The sequence below is a fragment of the Artibeus jamaicensis genome, unplaced genomic scaffold (assembly GCF_021234435.1).
Source record: "Artibeus jamaicensis isolate MK-2021 breed Jamaican fruit bat unplaced genomic scaffold, CSHL_Jam_final contig_685, whole genome shotgun sequence".
Taxonomy (NCBI): domain Eukaryota; kingdom Metazoa; phylum Chordata; class Mammalia; order Chiroptera; family Phyllostomidae; genus Artibeus; species Artibeus jamaicensis.
In genome coordinates, this window is record NW_026521924.1 from 34,680,461 (window position 1) to 34,704,963 (window position 24,503).

At 36.8% G+C, this 24,503-nt stretch overlaps 1 protein-coding gene across 4 annotated transcripts in view; it reads right to left on the minus strand.

The window, feature by feature from the left end:
* SYCP2 (synaptonemal complex protein 2) overlaps positions 1–24,503 on the minus strand; it is a 55,485-nt gene that overhangs the window by 21,945 nt on the left and 9,037 nt on the right. For all 4 annotated transcript variants that reach the window (XM_037153570.2, XM_053671414.1, XM_053671413.1 and 1 more), the window contains 18 exons: positions 24,220–24,244; positions 21,995–22,080; positions 21,305–21,390; positions 21,020–21,054; positions 19,810–19,952; positions 19,669–19,721; positions 18,872–18,917; positions 18,246–18,341; positions 14,351–14,411; positions 11,712–11,860; positions 10,467–10,541; positions 9,861–10,007; positions 7,880–7,979; positions 6,866–7,023; positions 4,425–4,494; positions 4,053–4,110; positions 3,223–3,359; positions 2,294–2,721 (listed from right to left, as the gene is read on the minus strand). In XM_037153570.2, coding sequence (XP_037009465.2) covers positions 2,294–2,721; positions 3,223–3,359; positions 4,053–4,110; positions 4,425–4,494; positions 6,866–7,023; positions 7,880–7,979; positions 9,861–10,007; positions 10,467–10,541; positions 11,712–11,860; positions 14,351–14,411; positions 18,246–18,341; positions 18,872–18,917; positions 19,669–19,721; positions 19,810–19,952; positions 21,020–21,054; positions 21,305–21,390; positions 21,995–22,080; positions 24,220–24,244 — 1,953 coding nt within the window. The remainder of the gene's footprint in view (positions 1–2,293; positions 2,722–3,222; positions 3,360–4,052; positions 4,111–4,424; positions 4,495–6,865; positions 7,024–7,879; positions 7,980–9,860; positions 10,008–10,466; positions 10,542–11,711; positions 11,861–14,350; positions 14,412–18,245; positions 18,342–18,871; positions 18,918–19,668; positions 19,722–19,809; positions 19,953–21,019; positions 21,055–21,304; positions 21,391–21,994; positions 22,081–24,219; positions 24,245–24,503) is intronic.

The window sequence follows — 24,503 nt, forward strand, 5'->3', positions numbered from 1 at the left end:
CTCTTTTAACCTTTTTAAGTTAATATATTTTTATATATAATGAAGTTTTACTTATTAGCCTTCTGAAGATTACCATAATGAAAACAAGGTTTGGCTTGATTAAAATGTAGTGAAAATGAACCTCTCCTAAAAGTGTATGATTTAAGAACTTCTGGTATAATTGGAGCCAATTTGGGAAATCCTTACCATTGAACTACAGAGGTTCTATTTCTCTGGGTTTATTCAATGAACAGAAAGACAGGATGGAGACAGACCTCAGAGGAGAGGAATCCATGCATGGGAGTGGCAGGAAGTCATGCCTGATACAAGAAGTAACACCATGAGAGACTAAAGAGACCTTCTAAAAACACAAAGTTGATTTAAAAAATTTTTTAATCCTCACCCAAAGATCTGTTTCTTGATTTTAGAGGAAAGAAGGGGGAGAGATAGGGAGAGGAGGAGAGAGGGATGTGAGAGAGCAGCATCGGTAGGTTGCCTCCCGAGGGCACTCTGACCAACTAGGGACTGAATCCTCAGTCCTTGGTGTGTGCGGTGATGCTCCAACCAATTGAGCCACCTGGCCAGGGCAGGAAGTTGATTTTTAAAAAGCAGAACACAGTTTAGTTTATTAAATTTTTGTGCTGCCAGGAAAAAGGAATGACTAGCTCAGGGAAATTCTGTGAAGTGATTCTAAATTTCAAAGAAAACAGTTTTAAAGTTAAAACTGAAAAAACCGATCAGTATTCAGACAAAAAATGTCAACCAACCAACCAAAAAACCTTACTTCCCTGGGGCTAAAGGAATTAAATAGCAGCTAAGACTAGAAAGAAGAAAGAATAGCATACCAAGAACCAAGAAAAAAGTAACCCAAGAGGATTTGGTTAAAGAAGAATGTAGCCACCCTGGCCGGTGTGGGTCAACTGGTTGGAGCGGTGTCCCACAAACCGACATGGTGGTGGGTTTGATTCCTGGTCAGAGCATATATTCAGGTTGTGTGGGTTTGGTCCCTAGTCAAGGCATGTACAAGAAGGCAACCAATATTTCTCTATCCCTCCCCCTTCCTCTTTCTCTAAGGGCAATTAAAAAAAATTATTCTCAGGTGAGGATAAAAAAAAAAAAGACAGCAGCCAAATTAGGCTTAAAAACTGAGTTGCAGAGTAAAAGCAAAATGAAGAATAGTCTGGTCAAGACAAATGAAGTAATATCTAATTATATACAGTAATTGTAAACTATTAAATATTTCATTTGTCAACTGAGATGTTAAATATGTGAACATTTTACACTCAGAAATTTAGAAATTAGAAATCTGGCTACCAGACACTAATACTCTGGAAGATCCATGAAAATGACAGCCTGTTTACCTGGGTCCTTAAAGAATAGCAAAAAAAAAAAAAAAAAATCACATTATTGGCAGTGTTTTAGAACTGTATCATCATTTAAAAGTTTGCTTAATCTGCACCTTGATAGAAATGACACCCCACCCCATCAAAAAAAAAAAAAAAAAAAGATAACCGCTACGGGTACAGAGGAGCAGCCTTTCAGACTAGGGTGTGGTCCGCAGCAGACGCAGCCCTACAGATGGCTGACTGAGCAGACAGAAGCGCAGGCTCCGACAGGGACGAGCGCAGTGATAGCGGGAGATGGTCTCCCTCCACCCCACTCACATTCTTTCTTGGAAAACCTTGTCCAACTTTCCTGTGATAATGCAAGGAGTACTTCCGGTGCGACTATGTGCAGAGCTGTGCTAGGCCATGCAGGAAAACAAATGTTGAGTGAAACAGTCTTGACACTAATAGTTTAAAATGGAAAAATCACACGGAAATGACCCTTTATTAAAAAGAAAGGTGAGCACCATGTGAAAGGCACAGGCACAGACAGTTCTATGTGCGTGTTTAAAAGAATCTGAGGGCCAGAGTGCGAGAGACCCAACGAGAAGAGACAAGGCAGAAACTAATATAACATGAAATGTCAGCTGTAACTGAAAATAGAAATATGTATTCCTAAAATTAATTTTGCCTGTAAACTTGAAAAATGTATAACAGAAAATGTAACCTAACTAGAGAATGAAAAGTGACCTCCAGGGCTCATTCACGCTGGGCCTTATGCTTGCGCCTCCTGCGCACCAGCGGCCGCGTGTTTTGTCAGAGCCAGGCCTGCAGTGCGGCGCCTGAGTGCAGGGGCACTGGCTCTGCGTCTGTGTTAAGGGCATCGCAAATGTTCAATCTGCAGCCATCAATCAAGCTTCTTTCACTTTCTTATGCTATAAACCGGGCATATTATGGGTATGCAGAAATAAAACATACTGAAAGCTCACCATTTTTCTTTGTTTCAAATCCCAGGCATTAAGTTCAGACATTAATCTTTTCCTTGATTTTCTATGACTCTTTGCATTTTTACTAGGAGAAGGGCTTTTATCACAAATAGCAGTATTCACATCTTCTGACAATATGTATTTCTTCCTGTAGATGAGAGATTCTTCAACTGTCTTATTTAGGAGAACTGACTTGAAAGTAGTTTCAGATTCAATATGCCAATCACTCTGCTCAGTATTTTCAGTATTTTTCTGCTCTGAATGTTGATTGAGTTGTTGATTGTTTCTTCTGCAAATGTCTTCTGCTGTATCTATTTTGTTATGCTGCACTCTTTCTTTCTTATATTTCATCTTTCCTGTCTCTTCAGAATTATCATCAGATAATGAAGAGGATGATTTTTGTTTTTTAACTTTTTTGTTGATAGCAATATCTAGTGGGAAAAAGAAACTAATCCTTAATAAGTTAATAAACTGATAATGTATAGAATTTGTTAAAACCAAAGAGATTGTCAAGCATTTCAAGAAATGAATATTTCCCTGAACTATTTTACATACAGAAAAATCTACAGTTGACCCCCCAAAATGACATGGGGTTAGGGATGCCAACCCCCTGAGAGTCAAAAATCCACATAGAACTTTTGACTCCCCAGAATTTAACAACTAACCAGCAGTCTGCCTACTGCTGACCAGAAAAGAAGCCTAACCAAAAATATAAACAGTTGATTAACACATATTGTGTATGCCATGTATATTATATAATGTATTCTTTTCTCTTGCTTACTAGAGAACCCCATGTTGTTTGGGGGTCAAATGTCAAGAAAATCATGAGGAACAGAAAAAACATTTACAAAGTGTATTGAAAAACATCTGCATGTAGGTGGACCCGTGCAGTTCCAACCCGTGTTGTCTGAGGGCCGACTGTCACCCCTCACCTTGATTAAATGTGTCTCCTTGGGAAGGAAGGCTTGCTCTTTGCTTATTGCATAACTTAATATTGGTGACAGGTGTCCAACACACCCACTTAGAGGGTGTTTTATTCCCATGACTGTTGTAGGAAACACCAGGAAACCTGGAAAGTAAATTCATTTGCTTAACACAGCACAAAACATTAGCTATGACTGACATAAGACCTTGATTTTTAAAAGTTTCATCAATGTTAATTGATAGCAATTTTTTAACAGTCAAGTATGAAAATGTTGTCATAATGCATTATGAAAGTTAAAGTTTACCACAGAATTAATCAGATTAAAGATTAAAAAGCTCCATTATCACTACAGTATTTATATATTCCCAAACTAGTTTACATTTCTTTACATTTATACTTTATTATTTTTCTTTTTTTTTAATATTTTATTTATTTTCAGAGAGAGGGAATGGGAAGGAGAGAGGGAGAGAAACATCAATGTGTGGTTGCCTCTCATGTGTCCCCCACTGGAAACTGGCCTGCAACCCAGGCATGTGCCCTGACTGGGAATTGAACTGCAATCCTTTGCTTCACAGGCCCACACTCAATCCACTGAGCTACACCAGCCAGGGCTATTTTTTCAATCTCATTCATTTTAAGTTTTAATTTGAAAGGAGTTATGTTGGTTGGTCAGGGTAAAACATATTCCCCCATGTGCTATCTTAATACTTGAGAGATTATTAATGATGGAAGCAACAGGATATTTTAAGACGATAAAGGCCTTTTCTTTAAATTCATTACATTTATCTGAAAGTCACAGTATATGCAGAAAGATTGGATGGGTTTTCTCATACTTACCTAAGTTCATCTATTTTTCCTACTGCCTGTGAATCAGGAATGACGTACAGGGGTTCACCTAAATGAAACAAATTTATGGAACTCTCACTTTTTGTGCAGTTGGTAAAATTGGCATAGATTTTGATCAAGGTTTACATATTGGGACGGAGAAGTTAATTGATTGCATTCCGCCTGCCCCCCAGACCCAAGCATCTTGGAAACAGACTGTTTTATATTTCCTTGTAACCTTTAAGTTTTATGCATAAAGTTGAATACATCTATTAGAAATCTTTCTTTTACAAATCAGTGAAAGCCAGTGAGGCAAAAGGAAAGTATAGAGAGAAGTACGTATTTTTTATAAGAGTCACTGAGATTAAGCCAAAAAGTACTCACTAAAATTTTGATTTGGGAATTCAGTGTCCTTGTTTTCTGTCTTCTCTACACCGGTGGCGGCTTTGATGCACTGTAGACACAGGAGACATGTGAATGTGGACGTGAAGTAGGTCTTACATGAAAACAACTTGTAAAAGTCAGTGTTAGAGTAGAACTTTTAAAATCATTCTGCCTCACTGTTAAGAACTGGATAGTATTTCTATTTATAGTTGACCCTATAGGAGGACCAAACTGTCACTCTGTCCAATTTGTGTATAACTTGTGACTTCCCCAAAACTTAACTAATAGCCCACTGCTGAGTGGAAGCCTTATTGAGAACATAAGCAGTCGGTTAATACATATATTGTATGGTAAAGACATTACATATTGTATTATTACAGTAAAGCTGGAGAAAAATAAAATGTTAAGAAAATCTTAAGAGGAAATACATTTACAGTATTTATGAAACAAAATCCATGTACAAGTGAACCTGTGCAGTTCAGAGTCGTGTTGTTCAAGTGTCAACTGTACTTCATCAAGGTTATGCCTGTTTTCCAATATTACCTTTTCTAAACTACGAGAAAATAACTTCCACTGCAGAGAAGGAAGGAGGCAGAAGATCCTACAAATTTTCTGAGCTCTCCCATAATTGGTAAAGTAATTCTATCTTCCTCTAACTGACAGTTTCTGAGACCCTCCAAGGCACATCTCCTATTGTTTTGATCTGACAGCATGTATTTATTTTGTCTTTTCACTAATATACATAAAGGATTGAAAACTTTATAAAACATTAAATGTCTTGTAAAGTTTTGCCCAAAGCACAGATAACTTCTTACCTATACATATACATATACATATACATATACATATACATATACATATACATATACATATACATATATATATATATATATATATATATATATATATATATATAGCAAGCTTCCCTCTTTCCATAACCACAGATACTTACCCAGATCAGATAAAAAGCTGCTGTCACTGTCAGAAACATAAGCCTTCTAGACTAAGAGAGTTTGCCTCACCCTGGCTTTCTTTCCTACTTAATCGAGCCAGTGGCCCTTCACCCTGGGAGAGGAGCAGCAGGAAGATGCGCGGGGCGGTGTGGGTGTCACAGGGACAGAAGCGCTCCCCTGATAAGGAGCCAAGCACAAGCCCAGGACGCTTACTGCCCTGCAGCGGTCAGTGCCACACCCCGAAACTGAAGTGCCCCTGGAAAGAAACACTTAACTAGAGGATTGGAACCGCCACTTTAACTGTTTTTCTAACATCTTTGACTCTGGTGCCCTTTATCTTTCCGCCACATAACCATTTATATTTTTCAAATCACCATCTATTCTGTGTTACTTTACACTGAGGCCACTAAGCTTTGACAGAATATTACGTGTTTCTGAACCAAGGCTGTGATAAAATTCAGTGTCTGATTTAAACTGGGCCCTCCACATTGCCTAACACTTGTACTCATTCTTGGCTTGTCCCTGAACCCTCTATGTCAACATGTCCCCAAGAGAAATTCTCCTTCCTCACACTGCAGAGGAACAAACTACCAGGTGTTCTCTATGAATTTATCTGTATCTTTGATTGAGTAATTCTGTTTCTCCAGGAAGCAGCTTCCTCTTACCATTCCCTGCTCTGTCCCTTCCGTTACCTGGAATAATGCCCTCATCCATAATATCCATTTGCACGACCTTCATTTACCTTCCAAAAATCAACTCCTCCTCTATCTCCTTAAAAAGACTCTCCTGACCTTCACCACCCCCCCTTCCAGCTCTGGGTGTAGGCACCAGTCCCTCCACTAGGTTCCTACTGCACCTCATAGGTACATCTGATAAAATTTACCCAATGTTACAGTGATCTTAATCAATTTGTCTAATTCCCACGCTAGACTTGGAAATACTTAATGACAAACTCCATATTTCTATACCAGAACCATCCCTGTAACAGACATTAATTTATATAACCAAAGAATGACTCTCTGGCCAGTGTGGCTCAGTTGGTTGGAGGGTCATCCCATAGACCAAAAGGTCACAGGTTCGATCCCCTGTCAGGGTACATTTTCCAGGTTTCAGGTTTAATCCCCAGTTGGGGCACATATGAAAAAGCAACCAGTTGATGTTTCTCTCCTACCCGCCCTCAAAAGCAATGAAAAAATGTCCTTGGGTGAGGACTAAAAACAAAGAAGAAAAAAGATTATAAGCCCATTCTTCTACCAGATGTGTGAGTCAAAGTTACATTGAATGGATATCCCTAAATTTTATTTTCAGCACAGTAAGTGAGTTGTACCTGACAATGACTTTACGTTCAAGAACAACTAGTGGTATCTTTAAAATAAGCAGTGCCTTAAAGGGAGACGCTCACTGCCTGTAAAAGAAGTTAGTTTAATATGTATTTTTTTAATAATGTGATAAAAATGTATTTTTTAAATGTTTTCAGAGTCAACTTACTTTGTCTGTATCATCTCCTCTGTTGCTTCCTTCACGTGATTTAGGCTGATGTGGTACAGCATTGTCCACTTCATTTTCCAACATTTTAGAAACACCAGGTTTTTCTGCAGAACTCATCATTTGCAGTGGTGGTTTAATTCTTCCTCTTCGTGGTGTTGCTGAAAAGGAGGACAAAGGACTGGCACATTTGTGGGGTTTTAAAGTCACATGTCGATATTACTGAGATCCTCTGTAGATGAGGAAGGCAAATGAGGGAGGTTCTAGGATGAGCTCGTTTACTGGTTCAGATGAGTAAGTGAATGTAGATACTGTTCACCAAGGTAAGAAATGGAGAAAAAATTGGCAGGGAGTTGGCGGGGTAGGGCATGGAAAGATGACTTTATCTTGGACCTGCTAAGTTTCTGGGGAGCCTGTTGGACATTAGATAACTGCCCAGTAGGTAACTGGATTTGGGGAACAGAGGTAGCTACTCAATTGTCAAAGAGATTAAATAAAACAGTGTTTGTAGCAACTAGTCTACAGTATCAGATTATTTCTACTTAGCTCTTCCTATGTACCAGGTGCTGTCCAAATGTAATGTGAGTGATTTCTACCTAAACCTCTAGACAACTTGATGAGGTAGACAAACTTTAGTTCCATTTCATAGAAAGGAAACTGGTTCTAGGGTAATCTGTACCAAGTCCACACTCGGGAGTGGCAAAACAAGCCCAAGTAGCCGAACTGATTCAATGTTTTATCCACTATGTTAAGCTGCTCCCACTTAAATTATAATAAATTATTAGTGCTGGATATTTATATTTTGAATAAAGTTTATTATGTCAATACCCATTAAACCTTTCTTAGACATTTGAAATTTCTTGACAATTAGAAGACATTTGTGGTTCATAGTTTTCAATTTTTATATCTCCAACTTATCCTCTAGGTAAATTATGTCCAGAATATCCCTGAACTTAAAAACGCCTACTTTAAAATACAATAACAGTTGTTAGAAATCTTTTAAGACCATAAACTCACGTGTGTTGATTAAAAGTAATGGACTTCTCACGGTGTACCTTTCTGCACCAGTAACAATCATTGAGGCTTCAGACATTTTTCTTCTGCTAGGAGTAATTATCTTAAAGCATGAGAAACAACCGCAGTAAATACACGCTATCTTTTGAAATTAAATATCCTACAATTTTATCATAATATATTTAAATATCATAACATTTTACCTTGACTATATACAGAAGATATGTGGCATTTCATAGAGAGCATGATATCCAGATTTTTTTTGTTTTTGGCTGAATCTTCACTAAGGATTTTATTCTAATGTTTGATATTGAGCAAGTAGCCAAAATAAGTAAGGATGATTGTTTTAAACAATGATTGTTTTAAACAGTTTTTATAGCCCTGGCTGGTATGGCTCAGTTGGTTGCAGCATTATTGCATAAACCAAAAGGTCGAGGGTTTGATTCCAGATCAGGACACATGCCTAGGTTGCGTGTGGGTTCAGTCCCCCTTCAGGGAGCATGGCCGAGAAGCAACCAATCAATGTTTGTCTCTCTCCCTCCTTCTCTCTCCCTCTCTTCCCTTGGGTGAAGATTAAAAAAAAAAAAAGTAGAAGAATACTTATAGAACATCTGGACATGTAAAAAGCCTTTTAAAATTGATACTGGGTTTGTCTAGTTAACCAGTGGCCCTCAGTCTCCTATACTATTTCATGTAGATTATGTTGGGATACATATTTATGTACACTTGGTTGTGAATGCTTTCATAACATTAAGCATTGTCTAAAACTTTCTCACATGTACAAAACTGTGTTAATACCCTGTGAAGACTAAACTGCCCCTGGAGTAAAAAGGAGCTGCAGGAATCCGGAAGCTCAGTGTCATAAAGGCTAGTGTTCCCCTGAAGACCTACACTTCTGCCCACCCTGGAATGACTGCTGGGAGCCGCAGAAGTAGACAGGTAGAGGAGGAGACAAGATGAGACAGGAGTGTCAGCGGGTGAAAAAAGACACAGTAAAGCCACCGACCTACTTAAAGGATGCTTCAACAGAATAAAAGTGTAGTCCCAGAACAGTCAAAGTTTGGACTGAGTAAGATAGACACAGATCACAAAGTTTTCTGAGCAACAACAGAAAAGCTAATATTAAGACAAATTAATGGAAACAGTGTGGTGAAGACCAGTTCAGAGGTTCCTGTGCTGGTCTAGATTCACTAAACCGAGTAGTGGAAAGGGAATGAGGAGCAGGGGAAAGGGGTGGGGCCTACAGTGGAAACCAGTCCCAGCACCTCAGTCGGTGTCAGGGGGAAGGGCTGGAATCAAGGATGCCGTCATGGTGCATTATGGAAGTGCGGGGCAGACGCAAATTTGAGGCGAAAGATCAAGTTGGCTGTCAGACTTCAGGAAAGGGCTTGAAGGAAACAGAACAGTAAACAGAGAAGCTGCTGTAGAACTTGAAAAGCTTAAATTATGCAGAGGAAGGAAGCTTGCTAGGGAAGAAGGCAGAGAGAGGTTGGGTGTGCAGCTTTTCCAGGAAATCTCCCTTCAGCAGTGAGGAGCGAGTATTTCTGATACAGTAACAGGAGGTGGAGAAGGAAGACACTGACGAGGGGAGGGCATTAAGGCATCGAGGGCTGTTAGCAATGCCCAGTGTCACAGCCATATGACAAAGAAGGCTGAGGAGTGTGGCTCTGGGACATGGCCTAGAGGGGACCTCCAGTGAAGCAGGAGCGGGGCATGGGGTGAGGGGGGAACAGAACAGCAAGTGCCATGGAAGAGTGGTCATTAGCTTCCTAAACATCTCTCATTTGGAATTCCCAGGTGTAGAGTGTACCCTGCACTAACCCTTACACACACGTACAGTCTGCTAAAACACCGTCTTTTGGTTTTATTTGTAAAAGGCAGGAAAAGTACTCTGAAGTGTTATAGAGGCTTTTTCCCTATAATCACACATAGCAACAATTTGATGTATTTTCTAAATGGATGACTGTTTAGACACTGCATTTACCTCAGGCTGACTATTTCTTCTATCCCCTGGAGTACTGTTTTGGATATGTTTTTGAGGTTTAGCAAATTCCTTTTGGGAGTTAGGTTTTTCTTTTGAACTAACGAGTTCTTCTGCAACTGGGGAGACTTGACTTTCCGGTACTAGAATCTGTAGGAGAATGTGGAAAAAAAATACTTAAAACTGCAAACCATAGGATGCCCTCAAAAACCACTGGATGTCTTAATAAAGCGCCCATTCATCTCACACTTCCTATGGTCAATTCTTTCCATCTTCCACATACTGTTACAATTTTTAGTCCTCCAAAGTAACCCAACTAAAAGTGTCCACTTTTTCAAATGTTAACAGACCTAGCACAAGCTTCTGCATCAGTAGGACATATACTTCAAAACTTAAAAACACTGCTGTTGATTAAGAACCAAATATCTACCTTGCTACTAAAATAATCATTAATAACATGTTTAAGAATCACATACATCTCATTGACGCACTATCCATGTTGAAATGATTTATTTTTGAGATATTTAACCTCCAGCATTACCTTTATTTGTGTTATTATTTGTGTTAAACTTAGACCAATGATTAAAATCAAGGAAGTTAGACACATACCTGTGATCCACTTGCATCAAAAAGTACATGCACAGATGTTTTGGCAACTGAAATACTCTGTTTTCTGATCAATTCCTAAAATTAAATTAATTCAAAGTGATGTCATTTTCTTGTAGTTCTTTCCATTTTAATGCACTTATTTCCTACCTGTTTCCTTTCAAAATTGCCAAATCATCTCAAGTCATTATTTCATACGTATAAATGCCTTTCTCAGAACACTTGAACTTCTTAGCATGCCATTCCGGTCAGGACCCCTCACCCCATCGTCTCTGCTACTTCACCACAATCTTTGGCACCGTTGCAGACTGAACACATGCCCCCTCACCGCAATTCATGTTGAAACCTAACCCCCACAGTGCTGGTGCAGGAGGTGGGGCCTGCGGGAGGTGACTGGGTCCCCAGTGCACAGCCTCCTGAGCAGGATGAGTGCCCAATAAGGCCAATCTAAGAGAACTCTTTCCCCACCCCGACCCACCACAGGAGAACCCCGTGACAAGATGTCTGCTATGAACGAGGGAAAGGGACCCTACCAGAAACCAAATCTGCTGGATTTGGACTTGATCTTGGACTTCCCAGTCTCCAGAGCTATGAGATACAAATGTCATTGTGTAAGCTACCCAGTCTGTGGTCTTTCTGTGTTAGCAGCCTGAACAAAGATATACCCTATCCAGACCTGTTAAGTGAGTATCTTCCCCAAACATAACAGGAATTGTCACCTTCGGTTCCCAGTTAAACAGTATCCAGCTCATATGTCTTCCACAGTTGTGGGAAGGGTCTAACCTACTTTATCCATCGACTTCAAAGGCCAGCCAAACCACATCTCTGCACCTTCTCTTCCAAATCTGATTCCTAACGGGCATTCTCTCTTCTCTCAAATTCTATGCTTCAGTTTCCCTATGCCACTTATTTACATCTTCGGAAGGATAGCCTGTAATTCTCCCAACTATGTCTCCTCTTGAAAAGGGGGCTTCATCTCATTTCACTTTTTAAACACCTAGCAGGGATTCATGAAATGTTTTCAGCATCTGCCACTCATTCCATCATCTGAGGTTTTCCCTAACGGGTACACCAAAGGGTATGGCTAACAGCCTGATGGCTAGGGACAGTGCAGATTTAAAGAACTAAAAAGCTACATGTCATTTTAAGAATTCTAGGGGGAAAACCTCAATAAAACTTAGAAGCCCAAGTAACCAAAAGTTTCCAGAATATGAAAATGAATCTTTATTAAAAACATTAAATACTTACCTGATGTTTATGTGCACCAAACATTTTTTGTGTCACATTAGTGATTTCTAATGATGCATCAAAATACAAAAGCAATTTTTTTCCTTCTCTTGTACTAATTTTCAAGATATTTTTCAGAATTACAGTCAGCAGCTTCTTTGATTTTCTCTCTGTACACATATATACACACACACACAAACACGGATTATTTCCTATTCATTTCTATGGTACCACTCTATAGGTATACTATAAGTAAGAAAAACATACAGCATATTAATAACAATAACTTAATAAAGTTAACTTTTAGGATTTAACAGTATTTAAATTAATTCTAATAATATCTATGTAAACAAAGTAAATTTATTTTTAGAAAGTTTTAGGTGAATTTTATTTTTCAGAGCCTTGGTTCCCTGATCTATAACTTACAGGCTAATACAATAACTAATGAACTAAAGCCTGAATATATTCTGGACACCAACAGGTTCTTAATAAATATTCCTTAAACACATCTGAGAAAACTATTTTCTTAATTTAAAAGAAGGAAACAAAAATAGCTAATTCCTTAAATATCCATATTTCTGTGCATTTGTGCCTGTTCAAACAGTTCTATTAAATCCATAGTTACTACAAATATCTTGACAGTAAACAAACAACAAGTGATACAAACATGAGTGCTGGGAAACTGTGATGTGAGAATACAATGCTCACCTTCAATGAATTTATCAATCCAGACGGAAGAAGACTGTTAATGCCAGTTTATTAGAGGCATTCACCTCCCTTACTCCAAGAAGTCATCGAAAGACTACCTGGCACTCAGGGAAGGAGCCTGTATCACAGGCTCACGGCACCTCAAGTGGTGCCCTCTTGTTGACTGAGAGGACTCTGTACTTGCCCCTGAATAATTTTGGGAAGGAGGAAAACATCTCTAGGGAGAAAGGCCACGCCAAATGGGAAAACTCGTCTCTGCACCAGGAAAGGCTTTGCTGGTCACTCAGTGACCTAACCTAAGGGGCAAATGCCCCGACGGGCTAGCATACTCGGATTCTCGAGAGGCTAACCCAAGCAGGAAATGTCTTGCTTGCATTTGCAACTATATGGTCATGAAACTTTCAGAGTACTGTCCTTTGATTGACTAAGAATTATTGATTGCTTGAAGATGGTGGCAACACTTTCCAACTAAACAGTGCCAGTGGGCTTTTTTGAAGCAAAAGAGTCATGTGTTTCAACATTAAGTCATCAGGCTTTAGCAATGAAGATTCATTCCACTTAAGACAAACTCGTACAAACAGAAGGTGGAATGGAGGTTACCGGGGCTGGGTGGAGGGGTGAAAGGGAGTTATTTAATGGATACAGTTTCAGGTTTGGAAGATGACAAAAGTTCTGGAGAACAGTGTGAATATAGTTAACGTTATTGGACTATACACTCAAAAATGGTTAAGATGGTAAGTTTTATGTTATGCATTTTTTACAATAAAAGAGAAACTGGGTGAGGAAATATTCTGTACTATTTTGGAAGGACAAGGTTCTTGTATTATTCATAAAGGGGTATAATATTAAACATATGCACTATCAAGTTAAAGATGTATCAAGTAAAGTCTACATCAGTTGCTAAAAAAAGAGTATAAAGCCAACAAAAGAGATGCAATAAAATTATTCTGAAATCAATTAATATGAGGGAAAAAGAGAAAAGGAAATGAAACATGGCAGATAGAAACAACAAGAACCAGATGGTAAATTTAAAGCATATGAATAATTACCTTTAAAGGTTACAAATTACATTTAAAAAACAAGATCCAGTATATGCCGCCCACAGGAAACCCACTATATATGTATAGATGATCCTTATATATACAAACACAAAAATAAGTTTAAAAGACAATATATGCCATGCTATAGCTAACCAATGCAAAGCTGGAAAGATATGCGTGTATGTATTAATGTTACATAAAGTAGATTACAGAGCAAAGAATACTACCATGGGCAAAAGAGGGTCATTTCATAACGACTATTAAGAAAATACATGAGCAAGAGGCAGGCTGGGAGAAAAAGACTCATGGAACATGTATCTGTCACAGAAGTGGTACCCAGTGTGTGTCAGAACTCATTTAATGCAATAAGCAGTCCAGTAAAAAAACGGACAAAATATTTAAGCAGATACTTTGCAAAGGAAGATACACAAATGGCTGCTAAGCACATGCAAAAGTGTCCAACATGAACCAGTCACCAGGGAAACGCAAAGAACTATCATGACACACCACTACAGACCCACTGAAGGGACCAGCGTGTCTTGATACTTGAACTTGTAGAGGTACCAGTCAGCCCAGCTGTATTGTTCTGTCCAGCCGTGATGTGCAATCCCAGCTGTGTGAGTGGACAACTGAGATATTTGGATCTAATCACACAACTAGGATGGAAGGGCAAGAGCCTGGAACACAGTAACAAGAAAGCGACTGGTCATGGGTTTCAGCCCAGACAGGGAAAGAAATACGTATAGGAGGAAGATGGGAGATTGTGGAAGGAGGAAGTGTAACAAATTTAAGATGGTGAATGTAAGGAAAATGTTGACTTTGCTTTCATGAGCTTATTTCTTTTCTCAGAAAGCATGTAATTTCTGTTCCACATCAGAGGCATCAGAAGAGACTTCTAGAAAGGATCCATACCTTCAATGCTGTACGTTTGTACTTTATCCTCGGGCACAGTGACCGCTTCCCACTGATGGTCCTTAAAATTTAAAGACAGGTTTTGACCATAAACAAATAATTTATTCTTTCTTTAAAGTTTCTTTAAACACCATTTTCAGTTATACAAACAATGGTTATTTATTACTAAGTAACCAGTTGATACAGCACAATTCTTGCTCCAACAATTGACTGCATAGTACATTACACATGTCACATTGAATCTATTTGGTCACTATTACATGGAAGTAATTTTATGGTTCCCTATTCTTGACCAAAAAAGGTGATTGTCCATTAATATTTGAAGACATCTTTTTAAAATAAAAGTTACCAAATCCTATCTTTGTCATTGAAATGTTTTGTGAAATACATATTTTTTTAAAGATTTTATTTATTTATCTTTAGAGGGGAAGGGAAGGAAAGAGGGAGAGAAACATAAATGTGTGGTTGCCTCTCATGCGTCCCCTGCCGGGAACTGGCCTGCAACCCAGGTATGTGCCCTGACTGGGAATCGAACCATGATCCTTTGATATTTATTCTTTGGTATTTATCCTTTGATATTGACACCAGCCAGGGCTGAAATACATATTCTTTAATTTCCAGCTATTGTCCTCAGATTCAAACATTGAATGTACATTAGTAATAATGTAAAATGTTTTTTCTCCTCTAAGTGTTTTCATTGAAAATTTGGATAACTGAATAAAATGCTGAATCCACAAAAACAGTCATAGTAAACGTGAGATACCATTCCTAAAAGATGGGATCCTAAAACTTTTCAGTAATCTTGCGAGAAAAACAGATCCAGTTTTTCAGTTGTTAAAGGACAACTTGTTCTCACTCTACAGAAGTGAAGCCAGTCTGGGCTCCAGTAGCGACCCCACCCTGACAGCCTCTGCAGAAGGCACAGACTGTCCCAGGCCCCAGATGCTCCAGGCAGGAGGAGAGGCTTGGAGCCTTCTCTCCCCACCGCTCCCAGCGGCTGTTTCTCCCTGAAACACTGGCTCCCCCGAGGCCAGTACAGCATGTGGCAGGACCTACTACTGGTTGTTACCATCTGACTTCATGATGACTTCCTGCACATGGAGGCACCTGGTTCACGGACTTCCTTTACATTTTTTTTATATCGTGGGAAGTTTCAAACAGACTTTTAAAAAGAGGAGACCATAATATAACAAACCCAAAATGTGTGTTTATCTAGCTTCAACAGTTGCCAATACACTGTGCTTATCTTCTCTCATCTTCACCCCTTACTCTCCCTGCATTATTGCACCTACTTCCTCTTGGTATCAATTTTTATTCAGCCTCTGCATCACCCTGTCATCAATTTTAAAAAGCTCTTATCCTTAAAATAAAGAACCTCACACAAATCCCTCCCTTGAGTCTACATTGAACATTTGCCACTGTTGTGCTCTTTCCCTTAATGGGATGTTGTTTTTCTCCACGTGGCTTAGCTTTCCAGGAAAGCCTGCACCCTTGTCTCCCCAGTGAAACCACTCTCGTTGACAACACTTTTTTGACAGTGTTGGTCATTCACTCTCCTGAAAATACCGTTCCCTTGCCTTCCATAGCACGAGACCCTTTTAATTTGGTCTCTTTTGGCTGATTCTTCAAGTACCCTTCATTCAGACTAGAGTCTCTTCTACCTACCCCGCATAAATTTGTGTCTTCACGGTTCTGTCATCTAGGCATTCATTAAGTCCCATGATTTTATCACCTGTCTATATATAGCTTCTAAATCTCCCCTGTGGCTCAGTTCTCTTACCCGAACCTCTGACTGGTGTATCCAACTGCCTGCCAGACATCCCCTGCTGAATATCCCACACATATCTCCAAGTCAAACCCCTCAAATCTAAACTCATCGTTTTTCCCCTGCAAAACTTACCCTCCTCTGACAGGACCATCCAGTTACCCAGTTTGATGACTCCTCCTCCTTTTTACTACAAACAGATGGCCAAGTCTGCTCACTTTGACTTCCTCTCAAGTCTTCCCGGAACCCACCCGTTCCCACCCACCCCCACTGCAACCTTCCAGAGCCACGCCACATGACTTCTCGCCTGACTTACAGTGAGTCTCCTCACTGCTTCCAGGTTTGTCCCTTTTTAATCCGTTGTCCCCACCAGGAGACTCTTTTGCATGAATGTGGTCCTTACCTCTGTCTTATAACCCTTCTTTAGATTCACACTGCCTGATTTCTCTCCACTCTCCTTTGCACTCTTTGCACACTACACATCTTTCAGTTCTTTGAATATTCTAAATACTCATTCTTATAATAAATATGGATAGCTGTAAATGAGAAAGATGGGTCCCTGATTTCATGAATGTTACATTCAACAGGGTAAAAATGGACCACAAATAATAAATGTAGTGATTTTAACATAAATTACCATAAAGAAAATAAAACAGGACAATGTGTTACGACGTGGCTGGGCAGTTACTTCAGACTGAGCTCCCAGAGAACACGGAACACCGCTCCAAGGAGGCCATCTCCAGGCCAAAATCTGTGTGGGAAGGAACTGGGACACGAAGAACTGGAGGCAGTTTCTACGCAGAAGAACCAGTGAGTAGAAAGCCCTAAGATGGGCATGACAGAAACGAAAGAAGGGTTTTAAGCAGCCACTTTATGTGGAATGGCTTCTGGTGAGAGACTACCGTGATAATGTTAACATTGCTACAGAAGCCAGAGGAGAGAGGAGTCTAAACATATACATATTATGGGGAAGAAGAATCTCCCAGCATCTCTACATCAGTGTCTGGAACACAATAGACATTAAATACTTGTAAATGCATTTTATGCTAGCCCCATTGTGTTTAATTCTATAATTGCTTATTTTCTTGTCTGAATCATCCATTAGACCAAGCCGAGTGAAGGAAGGAACTATATCAATTCAATTCTATCCTCTTCTCCCAAAATGGAAGTCCAGTTCCTGAATAAAATCCAGTTAAAAATATTCCTGTAAGTCCCGCAGGACTAAATAAACTAGTGAAAACTGCCAGTGCCCCTGAGAAGCAGTGCTAGTATGTGGAACGCTTTTAATGAAGCAGTCTAAGAAGGTACTAGAAAATGCAAAGAAAAAAAGGGATGTGGCAATCCTAAGAAGCATCTGATTAATGTTCATCTGTGAGAGTTGAACTGGAACAAAAAGCAGAATTTTATACGAGATCAACTAGAAGGACTAAAGCTTCATAATACTGTCAGGTGTCACAACTGGATTAGTAAATGCAGATCAACTCGTACTCAAATATTGGCACAGTCATTATACAATTGGAGGTAGAAATATCCCAAAATACCAAATATTAAATAGTAGCTATTTGGAAACAAAGTTTCGTGAATTTTCCTCAGGTTAGAAACGGGTCAGTAGAAAATACAGCACCTGGTTGGAGGGTTCGAATAGAGCTACAATATAGCATAGGAGGGCAAGGTCTAAAACTCACTTCCAAATATTCCCATGAGAGTGGGCTCCTCACCGTTTTCAAACAGAAGATTGTATGAATAAGACCATTTGTCAGTATCTGTTAATATTATTTCTGAGTGCCTCTTTATTTAAGTAACTTATTTTTTCTAAATTCAATTCACTTTATTCATGTGAATGTTAAATTTTATCTGAAAGTAACATGTAGCTTATTTCTGAAAAGCTTATGTTAAACAACTAGTATTAAAATTTAGCATTAATTTTTCTGTTGCAGTAAAGCATCAGAAATAGTTTTCAGGTCTAATTAGCTGATATGTTACCATGCTAATCAAAACTGCTGGGATAATACTGAAACATTAAAATAGCTACAAAAATATAAAGTGAATTCTACATTTTTAAACTGAATTAAGACATTTATATACATATATACATAACATATAAAATAGTACAGAGGTAATAAAACTTACATCGTCATCTCCAGCAATGTAGAATGATAGAGACTGGCTCCCAAGATTAAAATCTATCCAGAATTCCTCAAGTTTTTCATCTGATGGTATTTGCAGCTAATAAAATAAAGGTATAAAAGTAATATATCCAATGCTCTCAGAAATGACAACAGAGAATTATAATCATGTAATATTCACGGTTAAATTTTTCTTTTTCTTTTTGAAAAGAGGATAGCTGGAAAGTGAGAGAAGATAGAGGAGACAAGTATTACATTTAAATCAATTTAGAAAGAATAAAAAAATTTTTGTTTAGTATTACAGACAGAAATTAGCTAGCTTCAGGCAATCACAAATATTCCAAGTGCAAATAAAGGTTGAAAGTATTAGTTTGAATATATCCATCAATGATAAGTAAATAATAGGCTTGGTTAAGGAAACAATAAAATTTGAAATAAAATCTTTGCATTTTATTTATTCTGAACTACAAATATATCATAAAATGTGTCTTAGATATAGGATACTAGACCAGCTATATATGTGATGTAATATAACTTTTTAATGCTCTTGCCAATTTGTAATCTGTAGTTCACTTGACCCTTACCTCAAAATTCATTCAATAACTAAAACATGTTAAATTTAAAGCTTACCTCATATTTATCAAGAAATGCTGATAAACAAGGAAATGTGAAGACCCTGAAATAGAAAGTTTGAGGTAAAGAAATAAATTAATAAGCCTTTACAATAGCATAAGCTTGACCAGCCATACAAATCATGCCTAGGATCAAAAGAAAATCAGGAAGTGGTCATAACAATTAAAATAAAATCATATCTCCTTTATTGCTTTTTAAAAGTGTAATAAAAATCTGTTTCTATAGAGAAAGCATAACCCGCCATTTTGACTAAAGTGATTGTACCATATTACATTCCATGCTGTTGACTCTGGGCAGAGATTCCTATTTTAGTTTTTACTCTCAACACAATGAAAGTTCCCACAGGACTAGATGGGATAAGACAAGAACTGAGTAACACTCCTAATGAAAACGGCTGAATTTAGTGACTATTTCCTCGGTCAGCTACAATTATAAGTGCTACCATATAATTATCTCAATCTTCACAACAAACACTGAATAGGTATTACTAGTATCCCTATATCGCAGCTAAGAAAACAGAAGCGAGTAAGGTTAAATAATCTGCCTCATGTTGGGAAGAGAGAAACTGATTCAAATCCAAATAGTATGACCCCTTGCACGTACCCTCACCCTGTTGTTCATTTCCTTAGTAAGTAAAGTACACATGAACTTAGTCACCCAATGTGTCCTGAGCATCTATAAGGTGCCTGACACTGCAAATATTCTGTTGTTCTGTCACTATCAGAGTGATAAAAATTCACATCACCTATCCTTACATTCTCATTCCTGAGATTAAATGATCTGTGTTAATTTACCTTCTTTTGTCTCCAAGCATGCCATTTACAAGGTTGAGAAAAATCCTGCAGTCCTAATTTTTTTAAAAAAAGAGAGACTTTGAATAAACCATGGTAATTTTCAAAAACAATGGTTAATTTTTAAATTTTTATACCACTTACCGTTTCAAATTCAGAATCCTTAATTCCTTTAAATGCATTTGCAATAAAATCCATTGAAAACCACTGACATGCCAGTTCTTGCCTTTGTTTCTCTGTTGTTATTCTACATAAAGCCTCTACGATACCTACTTGTAAGTCATAATCTTGAAAAAAAGGGTAATGTGTTATTTGAAATTATAAAAATTAAGAATTTATAAAATTCGATATATTTTATCAGGTATTAGAACAAGCAAGATAAAATATTAGTGTAATTTACTCATCTTTTGCTATTTTCTTCATATGAATTACAACTAGCTCATCATAATAGAAATGAATACAACCCAAATAACAAAATAAATTTACCATCCGAAGTAAATAATTTTTTAGCCCTGTCTGGTGTAGCTAAGTGGGTTGAGTGCTGACCTGCGAACCAAAGGGCAACTGGTTCAATTCCTAGTCAGGGCACATGCCTGGGTTGCAGGCCAGGTCCCCAATAGGGGGCACCTGAGAGGAAACCACACATTGATGTTCTCTCCCTCTCTTTCTCCCTCCCTTCCCTCCTCTCTAAAACTAAATACATAAAATCTTAAAAACAAGAAGTAAATAATTTTTTAAAGGATGTTTAAAAAGAAATTCCTAAATATTCAAAGACTGCCATTTCATTGTTATCAGAGTTGTGAATTGTAAAATAACTCATATAATAGTCTGCAATCACAGAATCTTTGTTTTCCTTTTGTGAAATATGTTTAAAGTTATTCCAAAGTACTTTAGGCCAGTGATTTATTCTACAATATATGTTAATCACCGCGTCAAAATTTTCTCATACAAAACTTAGGGGGAAAATTTTGAGTTCTTTTACTAAACACATGATTTAAAAATAAATCTATCAATCTCAAGAATATTTAACCTCCCAACTTCATAAAATACCATTTGAGGAATTTCCTGGCAAAAATAATTCGAATCCACTGGAAGATTAAGTTAATAATCATAATTCTACTATTTAAGTGCAAATTATATTTAACAACTCCTATTGTGCTTAACTGTTATTTCAATCCCACAAATATTTATAATTTACTTATTCAAGTTATTAAAATTGCTTGACTATATAGCTAATAATTCCCTCACATAATTTCATTGCATTACAATGTTAATATTATGTTTTGACTAAAAAGATGCTGTCTATTAATAAATTTGTAATAATTTCAAATATAAACATTTTTTAAAAACTTACCTCCAGCATCTAAAATCCTTTTTCCCATACTGTTCCTATGAATCAAAATAACAGATTATATACTAGACTAGTATCAATTAAAGAGAAAACCCATCTGTTGGGGGAGGGCATCACTAAAATTTACAATTGGATAGTATCACACATTTTCAGAAAATATATCCATAAATTATATTACAAAGCTAAAACAGTTCTTTCAGTTTTAATTATTAATGTAACTCAGTTGCCCTATTGCCTTATAAAACATCCTTTAACCACTAATTAAAGCAATACAGTACAAATAATTACATGAGAATTAATATTTCTTGGGTAAAGAGTATTTTCCTGGCATCTTGAGGCATTTTGTCAAGCATAGCATTCATTTTTTTTAGAGTCTAGAAAAGAAAAAAAAGATAATTCTTAAATATTTAGAAAAATATTCTAGGTACATAAACTTAGAAGCCTATTTTTTCTTAATCAGCACTTTATACATGGAACGGAAAAGGGTAGAGAAAAGACTATGAAGGATAAAATAGTTAATATAAGAAACATGAAACAGCATATCAAAAAAAGAATATACTGTGATTTCTATACTTAAAACAGTTATATTCTTCACAATATGACATGTTTATTATAACTTTAAGAACTGGGAAGGTAAAAATATTAATATTTATTCTTATGGTGATACAAAATTGCACACATGTACACACTGTTACAGGTTATTTTAGCATTTAAATACTTAAGAACTCCTAATGTCTAAATGGTATATTTTCATATGAACTATATGTATACATAAATCCATACAGTTACAAGTTTTCAATAAACATTAGGTAATATATTCATCATGTGAGACAATGAATTGTTAAGAGTACATATACATTGCATGATAAATAATTTAGTGCCAAGATACAAATATTATTCAATTTGATAAGTTGCTAGCAAATTTTCTTCACTTTCTCATTTTTAGGTTTCAAAAGGAAATATAACAAATGACTTTACCTCCTGCTGAATACAAATATTCACTCTTGAGTCTATAACCAGGGCACAAATTCGAGGTATGAAACTTTCCATTACTTGCTTTTTACCTGAATAAAAGTGTTAAAATTATTGATAAATGTGTATTTTAAGTCCCTTTAAATGACAAGCTTCACTTTTACGAGTTAATATAAAGGAAGTACTGGTTCAGTTTAGAAGGTCCATATGACTCACCTGGACATCAGGATACATAAAATTCAGTCCTGGTTCTGCACTAACCAGCTATGTGGCTTTGAATAAAAAAACTACTCAACACATGTGACTGATCTCAATTCTGGCAGAGGAATCCAAACCCAGCTTCTCCTTTCAGGCACATAGGGCACTTTTGTGCATGAAATACATAGAATTCAGAAGTGGAAACTTCTATATTGAGGTTTTTGGAAAATGGGCCTCATTAGTAGTCATACTCAAAAGCTCCATAATAGCCATCACTCTCTCTCCAACTCATGATGATCCAAATATCTTGAGCTATTTCTAAGAGTCAACCCTATTCTCAAAAGACTAGGCTTTATCAATACTAAACATATTCAAAGGAATTTTCTACATGCTATGCCATAATACAAATTTAAAAAGTAACTTTAAATAATGGCAATACTGTAACAGAACCTTCCAAAATGACTGCATTAGAAAAAAATCACTTGACTAGGGGAAAAGATATGATAATTTGCTTAAAAAAAAAAAACCCCAAACCCTGTTTGATCACTTTATAATCACTGGTGGTTTAAGACTGTTTTTTCCCCTAAAAATGTAAGATTTCAGAATAGATTGTTATGCTAATTGCACAGATATCATTGAAAAAGTAGCATTAATTATTTTTGCAGTAGAAAGCAATTGATCTTTAAAACTTTTTGACTTTTAAGGAAGCAAAAAGCAGCTGTTTATTTATTTATAAATAATTCACCAGCCTTAATTACTAATCCTAAATAATTCCTTCTCAAGCAACACAGAAATAAAATAACTGGGACTGATTGCTAACCCCCAAACACTGACTAGCCATTAGTGAAAGGAAGAGTTGTAACATTTTCTACATTCTCAGTGTACTATTGAAAATTTTGTTGCATTAGCCTCCAGGGTTGGCAAACTGTGGCCCATGAACTAAATTCAACTCACTACCTGTTTCTGTATGTCTATGTATTCATTAGCAAGTACTCTGTGAGTTTATTTGAATTTATCATGTTTCATTGAGCCAGCAGTGTCAAGGTGAATTTTATTCATTTTCATAAACTTAGTCCTCATTAGTTACAACCATTGAACGACTTTGGTAAATAGCTTGCACTGCAGAGGTGTAATTTTTTTTCAACGAATTCATCCCAAAATTACAAGGCAAAATTACACTGTATGACAAATTCACACTTCAGTAAAGTTGTTTCAATGAAACTAAAGTTATCTAAATCGCAAGTAATGCCAAGCTGCTTTCTGTCCTTCCTAGGTTGTTAAGAGTTAGAACGAGAAGTGACATCTCCATTCCTACACGAATTTACAGGGGCTGTATTTTCTTCAAGTGTCATCTATGGGTCCAGCAGCATTTCTGGACACTGATGTAAGTGCAAGAAAAAATTCCCTTGTGGCAAACTCTATTTAATTGTGTAATTGAGGAGCTTCAATCGACAGTGATTAATCTGCAATACAATGATATTCTAAGGGGCAAATATTAATAAGACAAACTAATATAACTTTATAAATGCTTTCCAAGCCATGACCATGTTCAATTAAAAATCATGCTTTCAAACTGGTATCAGTATTTGTCATTATCTGCATGAAAAGACATTTTCTAATGCAATATAGATAAAATTTCATCACAAATAAGCATCAACAAATGAACATCTGTAATATATTTTGACAAAAGCAAAAACTAACTTTGAACTGGAATAAGTGAAAGGTCATCGCCTCAAAAGAGTGCTATTTTCCTTATTAGTATACCATATTACAAAATACTGTACTCAATTATTATGTTTTTAATTACATTGATAAAAAATTTGTGGAAATTTGTTTTCTTTCTTGTTATCCTCTATTTTTCTTGGCCCACAAAACTTAAACTATTTATTATCTGGCTCTTTACAGGAAAAGTTTATTGATACCTGAATTAGATAATGAATTTCTAATATTAGGAAAACACTATGATAATGCAAAATTATACTAAAACTCTAACTGCAAATTATTGTTCCACAGAAATAAAATGTTTATTATACCTTCATCATTGACGTCATATATGACCTGAAAAGTAAGTGGATAATATTTAATGTATAATTTGCTATCTTATTTATAAACCATTATAAATATTATTAAAATAACATTAAATTTGAACTCACCACATAATTATTTAACTTCTATATATTAACTAATTATTTAATTACATTACTCAGGATAAATATTTTATATAATCTGAACAGGTTAGTCCAACCAAGTCACAAACCAATCTTTCAGTGACTTTTAGGCTCAAGGCATATAGAACACAAATGGTTTTTAAATAAAC